The sequence below is a fragment of the Vanellus vanellus genome (assembly GCF_965231255.1).
Source record: "Vanellus vanellus genome assembly, chromosome: 2".
In the NCBI taxonomy this organism is placed as follows: domain Eukaryota; kingdom Metazoa; phylum Chordata; class Aves; order Charadriiformes; family Charadriidae; genus Vanellus; species Vanellus vanellus.
The window spans coordinates 96,710,175-96,726,557 of record NC_138906.1 but is presented as its reverse complement, the minus strand read 5'-3'; the positions used below and the strand labels follow the sequence as shown (position 1 = coordinate 96,726,557).

At 41.3% G+C, this 16,383-nt stretch overlaps 1 protein-coding gene across 3 annotated transcripts in view; it reads right to left on the bottom strand.

The window, feature by feature from the left end:
• FHOD3 (formin homology 2 domain containing 3) overlaps nt 1–16,383 on the bottom strand; it is a 406,197-nt gene that overhangs the window by 335,998 nt on the left and 53,816 nt on the right. For all 3 annotated transcript variants that reach the window (XM_082479632.1, XM_082479633.1, XM_082479634.1), the window contains exon 3: nt 16,190–16,254. In XM_082479632.1, the coding sequence (XP_082335758.1) occupies nt 16,190–16,254 (65 nt within the window). The remainder of the gene's footprint in view (nt 1–16,189; nt 16,255–16,383) is intronic.

Here is a 16,383-nt window from a genome sequence, read left to right as displayed (position 1 = left end):
GCTGACAGCAGGCCTGGTGCCGCATAGTCTATTCCATTGTTGAAAAACCCAAAATTATAGCGGTGACACCAGCCATAGAGCCACGTATTAACAGACTGAGCTCGTCTGTTCCTTTCAATGTCATTGCCTGCAACGGGAAGCAGGGATGAAAAAATAACCTGTGCTCCAGATCCCCTTAGTGACAGTCCCAAGGCCCTGATGTCTCTTTTAATCATCCTCACACTCTGATCTGCACAGTCATCACCCCCCACATGGAACAGGAGCAGTGGGTAGTAGTCTGAGGGCTGAACCAGGCCAGGGAGTCTCTTTGTGATGTCCCTAACCCACGCCCCAGGGAGGCAGCAGACTTCCCTGAGAGTGGGGTCTGCCCTACATATCGGGCCCTCTTGTCCCCCTCAAGGCTGAGTCACCATGACTATAGCCCTCCTTTTCTTCCTTGTAGAGGTGGTCTTAATGCGGTGAGTAGGGCTTCCCGGTCCTGGCAGCTCCTATGATGTATTTGGACTGTCAGCCTTCTTGTCCTTAGGCTGTTCTACCACACCCAGACCTCACACCTGTTGTATAGTGGTACAAGGGGAGGGGAGGCAGGCAAGGAGGGGGCTCGCTTGCTGCCCCTACCACAGACTTGCCTCCCATCACCATTTTCTGGCAGGCCACTGCCTTCCGTCCCTTCAGCCCTACAGGGCAAGGAGAGGATACCCCGTGGTCTTTTTTTTATTTCTGGTGTCTGGCCTGGACTCTCTTTCAAGGAGCTCAAGGCCTGGGACCACCAGTCTCTTTCCTTCTCACTCTCCCTGATGCTCCTTAGTCGCTCAACTTCCTCCCTGAGCTCTGCCACCAGGCTCAGATCGTCCGCTTGCTCACACAGCCGTTATTACCGCTACCACTTGCTCGCTGTGCGAGGCTGTGGCACTCCCTGCAGCCTGAGGCCTGGGTGCCTGTGTGTTTCTGAGGGAGCACTGTGTCTACACTGGCAGGTGCTGAGGACATGGCTTTCTGGCGGGTGGAGACCATGCCTGAGCTTCTCTTACCAAGTGAACCCACCTCTGGAACTGGCAGCACCATCAGCGCCCTTCCTGCGTGCCTTTCCGCGCAAACTGTCGCGCCAGGCCCTGTTTGCCCGCACTGGTCACTGCGCTCCCCAGGGCTGCCTTTTATGGGAGTGGGGGAGCCGCCATTGCAGTTGGTCTCGCCCCTTCACATCAGCTGCTCTCCCTGCGGGTCCCTGTGCCACCCTTGCGCTTCCCTGGCTCAAAAAGCTCAGAAAAAGCTCCTTTTTCACTGAGATCAGCCGGCTCTGCTGCGGACGTGCCTTCACCGGAGCTGTTCGTCTCGGCAAGTGACATAAAAATACTCAAAGTCCCACTTAGATACAGTGCTCCAAAATGGCAAAGATGCATCTGTGAGCAGGTACTCCACCCGCAACAGCTACTTTTATTCAGAAATGAGAGGTTCAAAAGTAAATGTAAGAGTTTCCCTGCATAATTTTGATGTTATTTAACCTCAAGGAATTCATGAAAAGAAAGGGCAGGCAGACAGGAATTTGGGCTCTTCATCCAAACTATGCTACTGTTTTTCTTCCTAGAGAAAACAAGCTACCCCTGATAAGAAGGCTGTAATACACACTAACATCCTACCAAAGAGGTAAGAAAGAGAGGAAAGTGAAAAGCACTGTCACATGCAGAAGCATGCAGAGAACAGCGGTACAAAACCCCAAGCGATACGATGAGGTCACTGGGAGGTAGTTGGGTCGCTGTAACGCTGGCTGTGGTATCGTGTAATGAAGGCAGAACTGATAGGTGAAAGTCACAATTTCACTATCTATCAAGAAGCGAGCGCGAAAGAGGCGAATGCTGACACGCACCACAGCTGCCTCTGATAAGGTATCGCATTTAAACACCCAGGATGTGCAGTCGCCCTGAAAATAGATTCCTTGTTTTCTAGGCAGGGAGAGGGCAGGTACAGTCACAGCCTGCAAAGTATCTCTCTCCTCCTTTTCCTTGTTATTCATAGGAAACACGGAAAAGATCTTTCCAGCTGGGAGCTTAATGCCAAATTGCAGCTGACCTGACCCTCAAAGGGAGGGATGGGCGAGAGTCTGTGTGCATGGCACCTAGGCTGCCAGACCTCCTGCCACCAGGCCATACGTCAACAGGTGCTGACAGGCAGCGACCGCCTCTGGATACTGCCGGCTGCGTGGCATCATGCTCAGAAGATGATCAGGCAATCTGAAAAAGTAACAGCAGCAATGGGAGAAACACAGAGAAAAATCCTCCTCTTCGGTGTTCGCAGCTCGGTATGTTAAAATGGCAGGCTCTGCAATGGCAGAAGCAGCTCGCTTGCTCTGAGGAAGGTCTTCTCAGAAACACCTTGATGGATACCAGAGTAAAACTAACTTTCCCCTTCTCCTGGGCAGGAATGTGCCTGCATACCTGATCTCCAGGAAGCAAGCTGGTACAAATTGTCAGAAAGTACCATCTCATTCAAGTATAAGACTGGCATTCCATAGAATAGACCAAATCTCACCCCACATCGTTTTACAGAAGATGAGGATTTGTCCAGAAAAAGACGCTTGTGCTCCAATATCCAGAATTTCTGCTGTAGTTCTAGCAAAGTGCTTGGGCACAACCACAGAGCAGACAGTCTCCATTTGCTTCTGCCCCTATGATGGGCCTGAGAGCCAATGGAGGTAACTCATAGCCTGAATCTTACTTGCTCTTACCAAACTTCATTCCAGCATAAATTCACAGGAGTTATTCCAATAAGTAAATTTACATATATAAATTACATGTTAGATCCCAATGGAAACTAGGAAAAAAAGAATCAGCGCAACTATTTTCAGAGCTTGGCAAAGAAGCAGATTTCACTAAAAGCTGCTGTCATCCAAGAATGACTCTCAGGACTCTGAAGAAACAAACCAGAAGGGGACAATGGAGAGTACGTGTACCTCTCAGCCTGGAAGTTCCTCTCCATAATCTGTTCCCTTTATGGTCAAAGGAATGAGCAATTTAGGGCAGGAACATAACTGAGATGCTCTGAAGTGCCCTCCAGACAGACCCTCCTCTCCAATGACAGAGGGAGCCTAGTGGCTAACACAGCCGCCAAGCTGTATGCCTGGCGTGACTGGGAGGCTGACAAGAAGAGGACTTGTGGCAGTGATACAGCAGTAAAGCTTCACCTAGGAGCAAAGTTATTTTCCTACATGCCCCATGGTTAGGAGCAACTCAAGCAATATGAAAAAGAACTTCAGCTGACAGGGAGCATCAGGGCACTGGCTGTATTAGGCTTGTACGGCTCCTACTCCTTTCTGCAACAAAGGGACAGCAGAGAAGAGGAAGGAACTAACTCCATGTTGTTGTGTTTTTTTTGGGGCGTGAGGTTGGGTGTTTTGGGTAATGTTTTATATTTTGAGAGTAAGAATAGTCTTCATAAAACAGATGCAATTACAAAAGTCCTTGTTCTGTGTAGCACGTGCTTTTCTGTTTGGCATTTTGTTTCGGTTTTCCGTATAGAGAAATTTAGGAACTGCGTGGGCATTTCTGCCTTAGGATTACTCACACTTCCTGCCTCCTGGATGAGCATCCCCAGGGGCCAGTTGGAAATGGTACCCAGCACCTTGAGGTAACAGGCAGTTAGTCAAACAGGTACTGCCAGTTCACAGACAGTCCTCTAGGTCCTTGAGTTGGTACAAAACTATATGTATTTTGCTGGCTTTAAAACAAAAAGATTCAACCTTATAGCTGTTAGGTTAGGAAAACTCTCCCTAAAGTCCTAGTAAAGATATTTAAATGACTGAATGTTGACTATGGAGCCTGGAATATGCAACGTACAGAACAGAAAACCACAGACAACACCTGAAGTATAGATACACAATATAAAACAGGAAGACGATGGTGACAGTAATGTATGGATCACTAACTTCAGAATGAAAATCCAGGAGACCCAGTCACTGCTATCAGAGTCCCCCCCCAGTGTGTTACCAAGGGTAACTAACCATGGGCGCTTGTGTACTCATCACTTGTACTAATCTTTGGACAAAAGCGCAGCATATGCTTGCACCTGGGGCTTTAGGGAGCATCCCTGGGGCTCCCCATTCCCAGCATACACCACCCCTGGTAGTATTACAGTAGTACCTGGCTATTCCATCAAAGATATTAAAAGGATTTTATTTCCTCACCCACTCTTTTGGGATCTCATATATTTTTAATATATTGGGAATTAATAAACACTGAAGTGAACAACATATGGCGGACTGCTTTATGAGGGTTTTAAACCAAGTTTTTTCAGGATACTGTTTCATATGACACTGGACCTTTCATGCAAACATACCCACATTTTCTACAGCAAGTTTTTCCTCAGTGCAACACCAAGCATTTCAGCCTGATAGCAAAAGAAAAAAGTAGGAAAGCCTCCCAATGCACTTCTGGTGCAGTTACAGGGAACCACTCATGCGTGCTCCTCTAAGCAGCAAGAGGTAGAAAAGCAATGACAGCTGGCTGCCGTCTTGCCAGCATCATCACCATCCTCCCCTGCTTGGAACAGCTCGTCCAGCCCCCACAGCCTGCACAATAAGCTCATCTACCAAAAAGGGCTGAGGAAAACCCAGCCCTTGGGCAGGGGTGAGATCAAACCCAGGCCTCCTCCCGTGCCCAACCTGCTGAGAAGCTTTCCACACTCTCAGCTGTCCGTGTTTCACACAAAGTCAAGCAGTAAGCAAATCTCTCCAGTGGCATTTGATGCTGAACAGGCTCTTAAATGGCCAGTGAACCTAAATTTAGGATTACAGAAGTAGTAAGGAACACATCCAACATTTATATTTTCCTCCTCAGCACATCAACAAGTTAACTCGATACATCAGTTTTAGACATTCTGAAGTTATAACTGGCCCTTAAAAGTGAAGTGTAATCGTTGTCAACAGCCCCAGGGAGAAATAAACCCACAGAAACAGGTTTTAATATTTTTTTTTTTTTTTTTAAGTACACAGTTTACCAACACGCTCCTCTTCATGTTTTAATAGTAAGACCAGAGCTAAATATTTAATGTCTGAAAGGTTAAAAGAAACCTGATATATAAGTTCATACATACCAGGCTCATCTCAAACTGCTAAATATGAATTGGCATGGCTTATGACATCCTACCACTTACAATAGCATGCTGCTCAGCCACAGTAACTTCTGCTGGGATTTTAAATTAAGAGGTTGTAACTTTATCTCTTTGAAGCCTAATTTTTTTATGTGCCTTCCTAAGTCTTAAACAGGAGTAAAAATAAAAAAAGAGAATTAAAGGAGATATTATCATTATTAAAATACAGATGCTGTACATAAAAAAAAAACCAAACAAACAGAAAAGGGCAGCTCATGATTAGAGTAACATGTGAAGACATGAAAAGCTGTGAAATAAAGGAAAATCTTCTGCATTACATAATATTTTATAATTATTATAATATTACCAATTAAATGCCCCCAAAATGCCCCCCAAAACTCCTGTATCTTTCTTCCTTTCCCAGAGACACCATGGTGTCCTCAACTTCTTCAAGCTTGTACAAATACAAAACCATAATGATAGTGAGTGGTAGGATTTCTCCATCACTGATGGCCACATCTGACCATGACATGTTCTGATCCCAAGATGAGCATTTTATCTAAGTGTTTCTGAAAGCATCATAGCAATATTTTGCACTATAGTACACATTTTCTTCTTGACACTGGATGGATTTGGTGGATACCTTCTTTAAACGTCTTGCTGAAGACAACGTATCAGCATCAGGGAACTGTGCCACCTTTTTATTTAAAGCTCCTCAGGCTTTGGAGCATTTCTTTCAAGAAACAAATAAATTGAGTGGCACCCAATTTACAAATTAAATCATCTTAATTTCTACAGAAATAAAAGCAGCTGCACATGTAAAAGATGAAAATAATCTAAATGACAGAGGAATAGGATAGCTGAAGGCAAGGAAAGAACAGCACTCATTATTTGAATGTTACAATGAAAACTCGACAGAGACCAACTTTTTCTTGACTGTTGAATTATGAGGCAGTGCATTTAATGTTACATTATACAGCGAAAAAAAGTTAAGAAACCAGATGAAAAATCAACCTGCATTATAAAACCACATGTATTTTATATCACCTTCCACTGTAAGATCTTGAGATGGTAACAAAACTTAACCCTCCTTTCAGTACATACAAGGACCGAAACAACATAACCCTGCTCTGAAAAGATGATACGCATATACTTGGCCTTGCAGCGACCTCACAAAAACTTAGCAAGTAGCATCCATTTGAAGCACCATTGACCATGAGTTTGCCCATTTTGCTTACCATTTTTAAAGATAAGCTGACCGATAATGTTCAAACATGTATCTCCTGACCTTACGTTTCAGTGACATGCATACATTCTCTTTTTTAAGCTAATATGAAATAAATCATCATAAGGCATACCGGAGCATGCATTCATCTGTGGTAAATGGTACTCAAGTAACAGATCAAAACTGTCCATCAGGAAGCAGAAATCAGACATGCAACGAATGAGAAAAATCCACCATACAGGAGAGAATACAGTCAGGAAATGTTTCCCAATTCATTGCACAGCAGGTCCCTCAGTAATTGACTGGGGGGGAGGGGATCAGCCCAGACATTCTCTAGACATGTAGAGGGGTTTGTATAGTATTTTCTTAGTACTGAACAGGATATACAAAGTTTGCCTTATGCTAAAATTCTACCCTCTTGCCGGGCTTCCATTCAATAGCATTACATGTAATGGATTCACTCTGAAGAGAAGCCCCCTTTCCCTAGTAGGACAATTCCTCGCTTTATGAACTAACACCGTTTCTGCTCTCTTATTACAAGTATGTTATAGAAAATTAAACATCACTGATCCAGTTCTTTCTCTACCCAAACACTTGGGGAAGGCAAGATCCGCAACTTGCATTGCAGCTGCTTCCAGAATCATTACGCAGCTCCTTAAATTTCAGCAAATCCAGAGCTAAAATCTACAGCTGAACAAGACAAAGAATGTCACATCTCTAAACACAAAAGCTGCTAGACAGAAACAATATATTTAATATTAACACAGTCTTCGGTATATATGCTTAGAGATCGTTGGTATATCAAAGCCAATTTTGTCCAAGCACCTTAAAACATCTCAGGGAGGGTAGAAACTGTATTTACCCCTAACTTCACTTGAGTAAAATCGGCATCCCTCCACCTTCCTTATAAACAAGGCTGAAACAGTGGAACTGCTGAGAATAACATCTCAAAGAAATACTAACATTTTATATTCCAAAACCCACAGCTTTTAAGTAGCAGTTTCTATTTTCTCTTCCATAGCTTAAGTGCTTAATTTTGTTTTATTGATGCACCTCTAACAAGTTTTTCAGGGTAAAGATTAAAACAAGCTTGAGTGGTGCATGGTTTCAAGAAAACTAATCTGAATCAAGTTCATTTGTTTGTTTTATATCTTTCATATAGATGAAAAGTTTACATGGAGACAGGAAACAAATCACTCTTCTTCTGACCATAACCCTAATTTATTTGAAGATATTTAATATGAAATTAACTTCTTTCCCCAGTTAAGGGCTTGAACGTGCTGCGCTTCTGTCTACAGGAAAATGAACTGAACTGTCTGAACACAGGCTAAGAGTCCAAGAACTGCTTTGCCTGTCAATATGAGATCTATAAAGTAAATAGGAAGTACAAATAGCTAAAAAGGGAAACTACACGAACACTAGTGACAGCTACTGATGTAAGAAGTTGCAAGAAACTTGTTATTTTATTTTCCTTTTAAGGAAACTATATGAACTCCTACAGTTAATGAAATTTAGGATACCCCTTGAAAATGTGGAGACTGTTAAGACGACGTAAATGCAAGTTTGTCACATTCATACCTAGCTATATAGCAGTAATGATTTTGGTAGATTCCCACCTTCATAGGATGCCTACAGGCACCCCTCTTCTCCCACACTGCTCAGGGCATCAGCAAGCTGCACCAGTCCCAGTCAGGTTACCCAAGAGTCACAAGCTGTGATTTGGAGAGACTGATGCCCAGGACAACCCCTGAGGTGAGAGAAAGGCCGCATGAAGGACAAGCGATGCTGAAGGGGAGCTTCACACCTCAATGTGGACCTGCAAAACCTGAGTTACGCAGCATCATGGTAGCAGAACAAGCCAGTGATGTTGCCTTGGATCATGGCATTTTGCAGCTCTGAAATTGGTGTGGTTCTTCTCCAAATGCCCCCCCCTCCCCCTGGCAGCCACGCACACACACACAGACTTCTAGAAATATTTAACCACAAAGAGCTTCCACAGCTTACACAGGACCAGCCTTGGCAACATCCACTCTAGAATTGCAACGGAACATCTAGAGACAATTATTAGGCTGCGCTTATTTATCATTGGGCAAGTATTTCTCAAAATCTAATCAAAGAACGTGGAACTCATTCAAAAGTGTCTAAACCATCTATCGAATTTATTAGCATTATCGAAATTGATTATTTGGTTGCTTTTATTAAAAAAAAAAAACAAAAACAAAACCACCAAACAAAAACAAAACAAAGAGATCCAAAAAGACCTCATCATAGTAGGTACTACTGTTGTCACCAGTTATTTCCAGATGGGTCCATTAATTAACAGTTATAAACAGTTTAAAATGTTACAAAATTCTTCTCACTCATCTCAAAGGTTAAATTTACAATGTCTGTTTCTCTTTATATTACATAAAGGTGGTAAAACTAGTCCTAACAATAGCAACGTCACTATTTTAGACATGAACTTTAGAAACTACAATTGCCATATACTCCAGTAATTTCAAGTTAACTTGCTAATTAACTTAATCCTCCTTTTGTGTGAAATTTAATTAGCCGATGTGCAGTCCTTTCAAAGCACTGGGTAGATGGCAATATGCAAAGAATAAAAGCATTACTGTATTTTGTTAGATTTTTTAATCTTAAAAAAGGCATGTGGTTAGACTGAATAAAAAAACCCATGCACTTAAAAAGAAAATCCACATATCAGTAATATGGTACTTTATAATTCATTTTAAAAAATAACCAAAATATGTAAAAATGGGCTTGTGTTGGGGGGTGGGAAGCAAAGTATCATACTACTTATTTTCCTTCCTGGGTTTATGAGGAGACGGTTTCCTTTAAGGTACCCACTGAAGATTTTTGTTTGTTTGTTCAGAAACAAGATTAGCTCACTATGTTTTAAGAGTCAAAAGTACATAACTTCTCCCTTGCAATTTTTTTACATATTGTAAGAAAAGGGAATCATTATGGAAATCTAAGTTGTCAGAAAAACAAAAGTCAGAAGAAGATATCCCAATTCAAAAACATTTCACTCGATTTCTGCAGTACATCCATCCCCATGTGAGTCGAGTCAGATAAGCTTTCACATTTTAACACAAAGCTTCCCAAGACAAGAAAAGCATCCCACTAGCACACTCCACGGCAGTCCTTTCAAACCTGGAACAAGCCCCTTTAAAGCAGGAATCCACTGCTTTAAAAGCAACGACCCACTGCTAATGGAGGCTTTATCTGCTCTACAGCTTCTTGGTTCTTCTTGCTGCAAAGCCTATTTTAAGGATTATAATTTAAATGAAATACACACAGACAAATCTTGGAAATTTCCCTGCTTTGTCTCAAACACCTTCTTAAATCCTATGGGACTGGGCCAGAGGTTTCTCAGTGACATCATGGAAGGCAAATCACAGGTTATGGGGAAGTACCGTGGCTCATCCCCACAAAGGAGGCTGACTAAAAGCATGCATGAGGAGTACAACAGAAGTCTAACATTTCAGTTTAAAGAGGTGTACATTTTTAGAGCAAAACCACAAGTTATTTATACAGATAGATTTTCACAAAGCAATCTGATCTGGAAACCAGGGGATTTTACTTAAGAGCATCTGTGTTCCACATTCTCAGGAAAGAAAATTTAAATAATCCTAAAAAGCTGAAAAAGGTATTTTTATCACAGCCTTTGCAGCTATTTCATGTTTCACTCAAATTGAAACAGAGCTGAACCAGATATCTCCAATCACATCTGGAAGCAGGCCCCAGTAATGCGTGCACCATCTTAACTAGAACTCAAGTTATTCTATTTAAAAAAGCCTAACCCTTAAAAAAAAAAAATATCCCCCCAAGCTCTGGCATTCCTTTTCACATTTTTTCAATTTGTGTGATGTCAGTTTACATCTAATAAACATGTTGTTTATTATCTTCATTTAAGCCAGGACTTTTACCAACTTACAGCAAGAGTCATAAGAAGCATATCATGATCACAAATCCATAGTGCATGCAGGATCCCTGCGCAGAACCATTAAAATCCATTAATCACAGTCTTTTCTGTCCCAATTATGCTAAGAAGATACTCAATAAAGCAATTTCAACTCACCTCTCTCTTTCTCCTTTACCAGCAGTGCAAAGAAGGCAAAACCACAGCACTTCCGACAAATTCTCAAGGCACCTCTTTTGTTCCCTTTAAATTAAATCCGAATCGGTTGCACGTTTTGCTGAACTGCTAATGCTCTCCACATGTTCCCTCTCCAAAACTGAAAATGTTTTCTATTAGGAAGGCCTAACACTGAACAGAAAAATGTAAAATGCCCTTCAAACAACCCAAAGTACCTCTCTTTTTTGAGACTTCCACTGGAACATATCAATCACTACTTACCCAAATGAAGAGCTCATAGTGCCACAATCAAGCTTCCTTTAGGAAAGCTTTTTAGATTTTTAGTGTATTCAGAAACTCCCTTACTAAAAGGAAGCTTTTTATTTTAAATTCAATAAGCTATTCTCTTTTTAAAAGAAAAGAGTAAATAAATCATAGAATACTTAAGGTTGGAAGTGACCTTAAAGACCATCGAGTTCCAACCCCACTGCCATGGGCAGGGACACCTCTCACTAGACCAGGTTGCCTAAGGCCACGTCCAGCCTGGCCTGGAATACCTCCAGGGAATGGGGCATCCACAACTTCCCTGGGAAACCTGTTCCAGTGCCTCACCAGCCTCACAGTAAAGAATTTCTTTCCAATATCTTATCGAAATTTACCCTCTTCCAGTTTGAAACTATTACAACCCTCATCCTATCATTACATGCCCTTGTAAAATCAGAAAGTTTTAAATTATGAACTAGAGGAGCTGCACAGCCTCCATGGCTATGAGAATTCTATTCCAGCACTCAGCACACTGCAAACACACATATGCTGGAGAGATGCATTTCGATAATGATATTTGGTGGGAGAAGCTTCTCAAGTGAGACAGTACCAATAACATGGGTTGTAGGCACGAGTTTAACTCTGCCCCCAGAGAATGAAACACAACACAGCTTCACACGTTTCCTTAACCAGAATCGCACTGGCTTTTCAACACTTCGATACAATACTCATAAGAGGAGAAACCATGTTTTTATCCCCAACTTCTGTCCATGTATCTTAACTTCTCTGCAACAAAGTGCCAGATACAGTTACAGACTGGAGACATGACTGGTTTTGTGACACCACTGTGGTTCCACTGGGGAGGAACTTGCATCTCAAGCACCTGGAGGGACAGGTTCTACCAGAAGGTTCAACAGATGCATAAATAGTTGCAGAATCTAATGATATCTGCTGTAATACATGCAACAAGTCCACATAATGGATAACAGAAGAGAAAGCCGTACATGGAAAAAAGGACTAGCTGCATACTTCAGCCATTACAGGACAAATAAAAACAGCTGACTTCTACTAGCCTCCTAGTTACAACCAGCTTACAGCTTCCCTCAGGTATCCCAGAACAAAAGGAGCTCAAGAAGATATTTATGGCTGCATTTCATAAAAGGTATCAAGAGCGAGAGGATGTCAAAAGCCAATCCAAAGAGCTGGGTGGAAAGGCTGGGTTATTGGTGCTAACACTGCTGGTTAAAGCAGATGCCTTCATAACCGGAGCTAGAAACAGCTGCCGTGCAGCATGGCAGCTATTGTGTCACATCCTTGAGAATAATCCACTGCTGAGAGCACCCACGGAATGATGGGGAAGGGTGGGCACACTGTAGATCACTTCAGCACCTTGCTGTGCTAAATCCGCAACTGCCCATGTGCAACAGGCAACAGAAAGATTATAAAATGGTTATAACAACGCTATATTACACTTTTAGCAAGACTCTTGCAATAATATACTTGCACACTGTTTAGGGACCTCGCTGGATTGAACTATGAAACTTAACACACAAATATCTATGCAAATTGGTTTTAATCTATAGACAGATAAAAGAAACTGCACAAATACAGGAAGGAGCTATAACCATACAAAACCATAATTTTATAACGCAAAAACATTTTAAATAACCAGTTGGGGGGAAGGGTATTTTTTTTAAATAATAAACTGACACAAAGGAGAAGTAAAATTTAAAATATACCTTGCAGCATTTGCTGACCTTCCAAGCTACAGTACTCTGAGCAATCCCAGGGCAATACGTGTATTCAGAATTACATCAAACTTTGTTATTTGCATTCTTCTTGTATTACATTGTATGAACACCTGAAGCTTATGTCAAACTTCTTTTGGCAGAATAGTTCTAGGTCATTGTCATGGGTCCCCGTCCAAACCTCATTCTCAGCGTTGAGAGCAACACTCCTGACTCCCCATCACAGGCACAAGTGTTTTAAAAGGGGACGCGAGACTCTCTTGGGCTAGATCTGGTGTCCAGATATGTAAGAATAAATGGTGCCTTTTCTCTGAGAGACGACCCCAGATTTTGAGAGAAAACTACCAAGAAGCAAGGAACAGAAGATGAAGCAGCAGCCGCAAACAGAGGCATCCCAAGCACAGACATAATGAATAAACCAAGTCACTCTCCAGGAAAGAGTGGAGCTTTTAAAGATCTTTAAAACTTCACTGTCAAAGAGTTGCTGTGACTAAAACCTTCAATTTAGTTTCAGGGGCTACAGGTTTTGGCACTGTTGGTGTTCACCCTGTAAAGCTACATCCTCATTTACACTGGAATTTATCAAGGCTTCAGCTGAACCCTGTGATTGTTAAATATATACAAATTAAAATTAAGACACAATTATATACAAACAAGGAAAGACATACGGCTGCCAAAAATACCAGAAAGACTTTTCCCACAGGGTATTAACTCACAATAAATCTAATTTGAATAAAAGGTCAAATTTGACAGATGGTGGGGAAAAAAAAAAACAAACAATTGACACTATGTGATTTAATGATTGATCTTCCTCCTCCACTAAGGTCTTTTAACATCAACAAGTACAAAAGTACATCTATAAGTTTCAATTAGTTATGTTCTACTAACAAAATTGGCTTCAGCAATAGTCTTTTGATATATAAAAAAACATTGTAAATATTCCAGTTTGTATTAAAACCACTTCAATTTTATTTTTGAAATTACCTTTTAATTAGTCCTGACAATTTAATTAGGATCAAATAAAATATGAAGAAAAGTAGAAGAATATTTAAAAGAAAATTTGTTCCTCTGTGCTGAAAGTCCTTAGTGTAAACATAAGACAGGAACTCAGATTGAGAAAAAAAAAAAAAAAAGACAGTATTAATGCATTAAATTGAGTGAGGTCCTTAAGAGTGACTGGTATGCAGATAATACTACTCACTAACAACTTCTGCACTCAAGTTATTAAGCTTTATTCCTTCCCTGTCCCACTTAAAACCAAAAAAACCCACCTCACTTGACATGGGACTTGCTAAAGGTTCCCAAGTCTCTCAAAATATTGGCCCGTAGTCAATACATCCTCTGACACTAAAACCCAATGAATTCCCTGGAGATTTGAAGTCACTAATGATGGAAAACTTTATCTGGACATCTGAACAAAACCACTTGTGTATTTCCCACAATTTAGAAGTACAACATGCTAAGGAGAATTTAAAAAAAAAAAAAAAAAAAAAAAAAAAAAAATCGGTCTAACTTCCAAATGGGAGAGTTTATGACAGAAAAGGTATTTCTTTACACCTCTCAGCTCTTCAGAGCAAAGTAAAAACCTTGAGTGCAAGGATGACGGGAGGCTCTGCTGCAAGGGCACTACAGAACAAACCACATCTTCCCATAAAGCAGTCCAAGCTACCTATGAGGGACTTTGCAGAGTCAGTAACATTGCTAACCGCAATGCTTTCCAAGTATATTGTGAAGACTGAAAGAAAATAGCCAAAGCAAGACATTTTCATTCCACGTAACACCATCTCACATTGCTCTAGCTCCTGGCTTCTGCTCCAAATATGTAACACATCTTTTAACCTCAAAACCTAATGCTTATATTTCAAAAAAGACATTAACAGGCAGCTGATGCAAAAGTACATGCAAGATGAAAAAAAAAATACCCACTGTGCCACCGAAGCAACACTTCTATTCTGTGACAAGTTTAGCTGCCAGGCACAGGCCACCAAATGAGCCCAGTACCAAGAATTGCAAGAGTCCCTGACTTTCAAACTATCCCGTACCAAAAAATAAGACGCATTGGATATGTAGAAATGAAAAAGAGGAGAAAAGAAACTACATTACATCAAGCCATGGGCTGAAACAAAAACTCATCCCGAAAAACCTAAACTTCAGCAGGGGGGTTGGAAATTAGAACCAGATCTTGTGTTTGGCTTTTCTGCCCATAACGAACAAAAGCCCACATCCAAACACACCTCTGCTCTAGGAGTTTGAAATCTGGACTCAAGTTTTGTAGCCTGGCTTCCACTGTACTCACTGCTGAATGCATCACAGCTGCCAGAGAGTAACAGCACCTTCATGCACACTGTCATACAAGAACAATTAAAATACATAGGCAGTAATATGCCTAATTGACCACAGCAAGCTTGAATGCAAACAGGTAATAACAAAGCAACCACATGTGGAAGCTCAGAATTTGGTGTGCTCCAATTCCTCGATGGCTGCACTCCGGACAAAGTTTTTTTTACATGAAAATTGTTTTTATAAAACCTCAATCCAGGAAACATATGAAATCTTGCCTTGCTGCACTGGTCTGTTTTGCCAAAGATATTCCCAGACCTAACAAGAACATGCTCTTCCAAGCTGTTCTTAATTTCATTCACATTTATAAAATCAGCCCAGACTTTGCAGCATCTCTGTTTCTCCTCTAATACTTAACACATAGGCTTGCTCTACTGTACTTTCTCAAGCCAACGGTAGTAGAGGAGAATCTGTTCCTGTGTGAGGCAGCCTAGAGATCCCTCTCAATGGGAGGTATTTGAGGAATTCTGGAGGTTGCTTATGCTCGGTTCAAATTCCCAGAAAGGCCGTTTCATAACACGTCCTGGGGGCAGGGGAAAAAGGTTTAGTTGTATTTAAAGTCCGGATCTTCCAACAGCAGTAGCACTGTAGAAATAATACAAAAGTTAGACTTTCTCCTCCTCCTTTTAAGGAAACTATCTATATTCCAATGCTTCAGCTATGATCTCTTGAAACAAGACCAACTGCAAGCTAAACTTATTAGGGTGTTGAATCCGCTGTGGAGAAGTTGAAAACAAAACAGACAACTGTGGCACACACATATAGGATTAATTTGCCTTCTTTTTTTTTTTTTAAACCAGTCACCCTCTATCATAATATCACCAGAACACAAGCATTAGCTTTGCTCACGCCCAGTGAAACACGCTGCTCTGCAGAACGCTGGAGAACATGTTAACGCCATTACAGCACATCAGCCTCCGTTTATGCAACCTTAAAGCTCTTATGACACACATATTATGACTTTCATTAGACTTCTCCTAATGACAGCATTGTTTTAACCAGGGTTTTTAAGACAGTGACACTGTGATAATGACAAATATGTGGCCAAGATCTGCAAGATGTGAAGTAATAAACATTACATGCTATTAAAACGCAGTAGTTAGCTGTCAGCCAACAATTCTTCAGATCCCCTTCCCAGTTTGGAACATAGTCTTCTTCAGGAACACACAAAGGCTGTGGCAAGACAGATAATCCAAGATTCTTTAAAGCATCCCCAATCATCACACTTCACTGTCAAATCCTATACTTCCCCAGGCTGTTTAACATACTTTAAGGGTAATGTAACTAATATAACCTAATTTTAACGCGCAACAAACACAACAAAGAAGGATAATGGCCAATAAATTGATTTAACCTGGAACACAGCAAGCCTGATTCATACTCCCTAGATTTACTTCTCAGAGATGAATCCTGTTTATTTGTTCTCTTTCAGGCACACGGAACTTCACTTACCAATGCAGGCATGGACTCTCACTGACAGCTGGGTCCTCAGAATTATACTGTGCTTCTTGCCCCTCCTAAAAAGAGAGGAGAAGAAAAATATATTAAGGTGTAGGGAGGAGGTAGAGGAGTTGGGAATGAAGGAGTGAAGTTGAGCCTAGAAAAGACGTGTGGGGGGTGAGGGAAGGTATTACAAGTTATGTCTT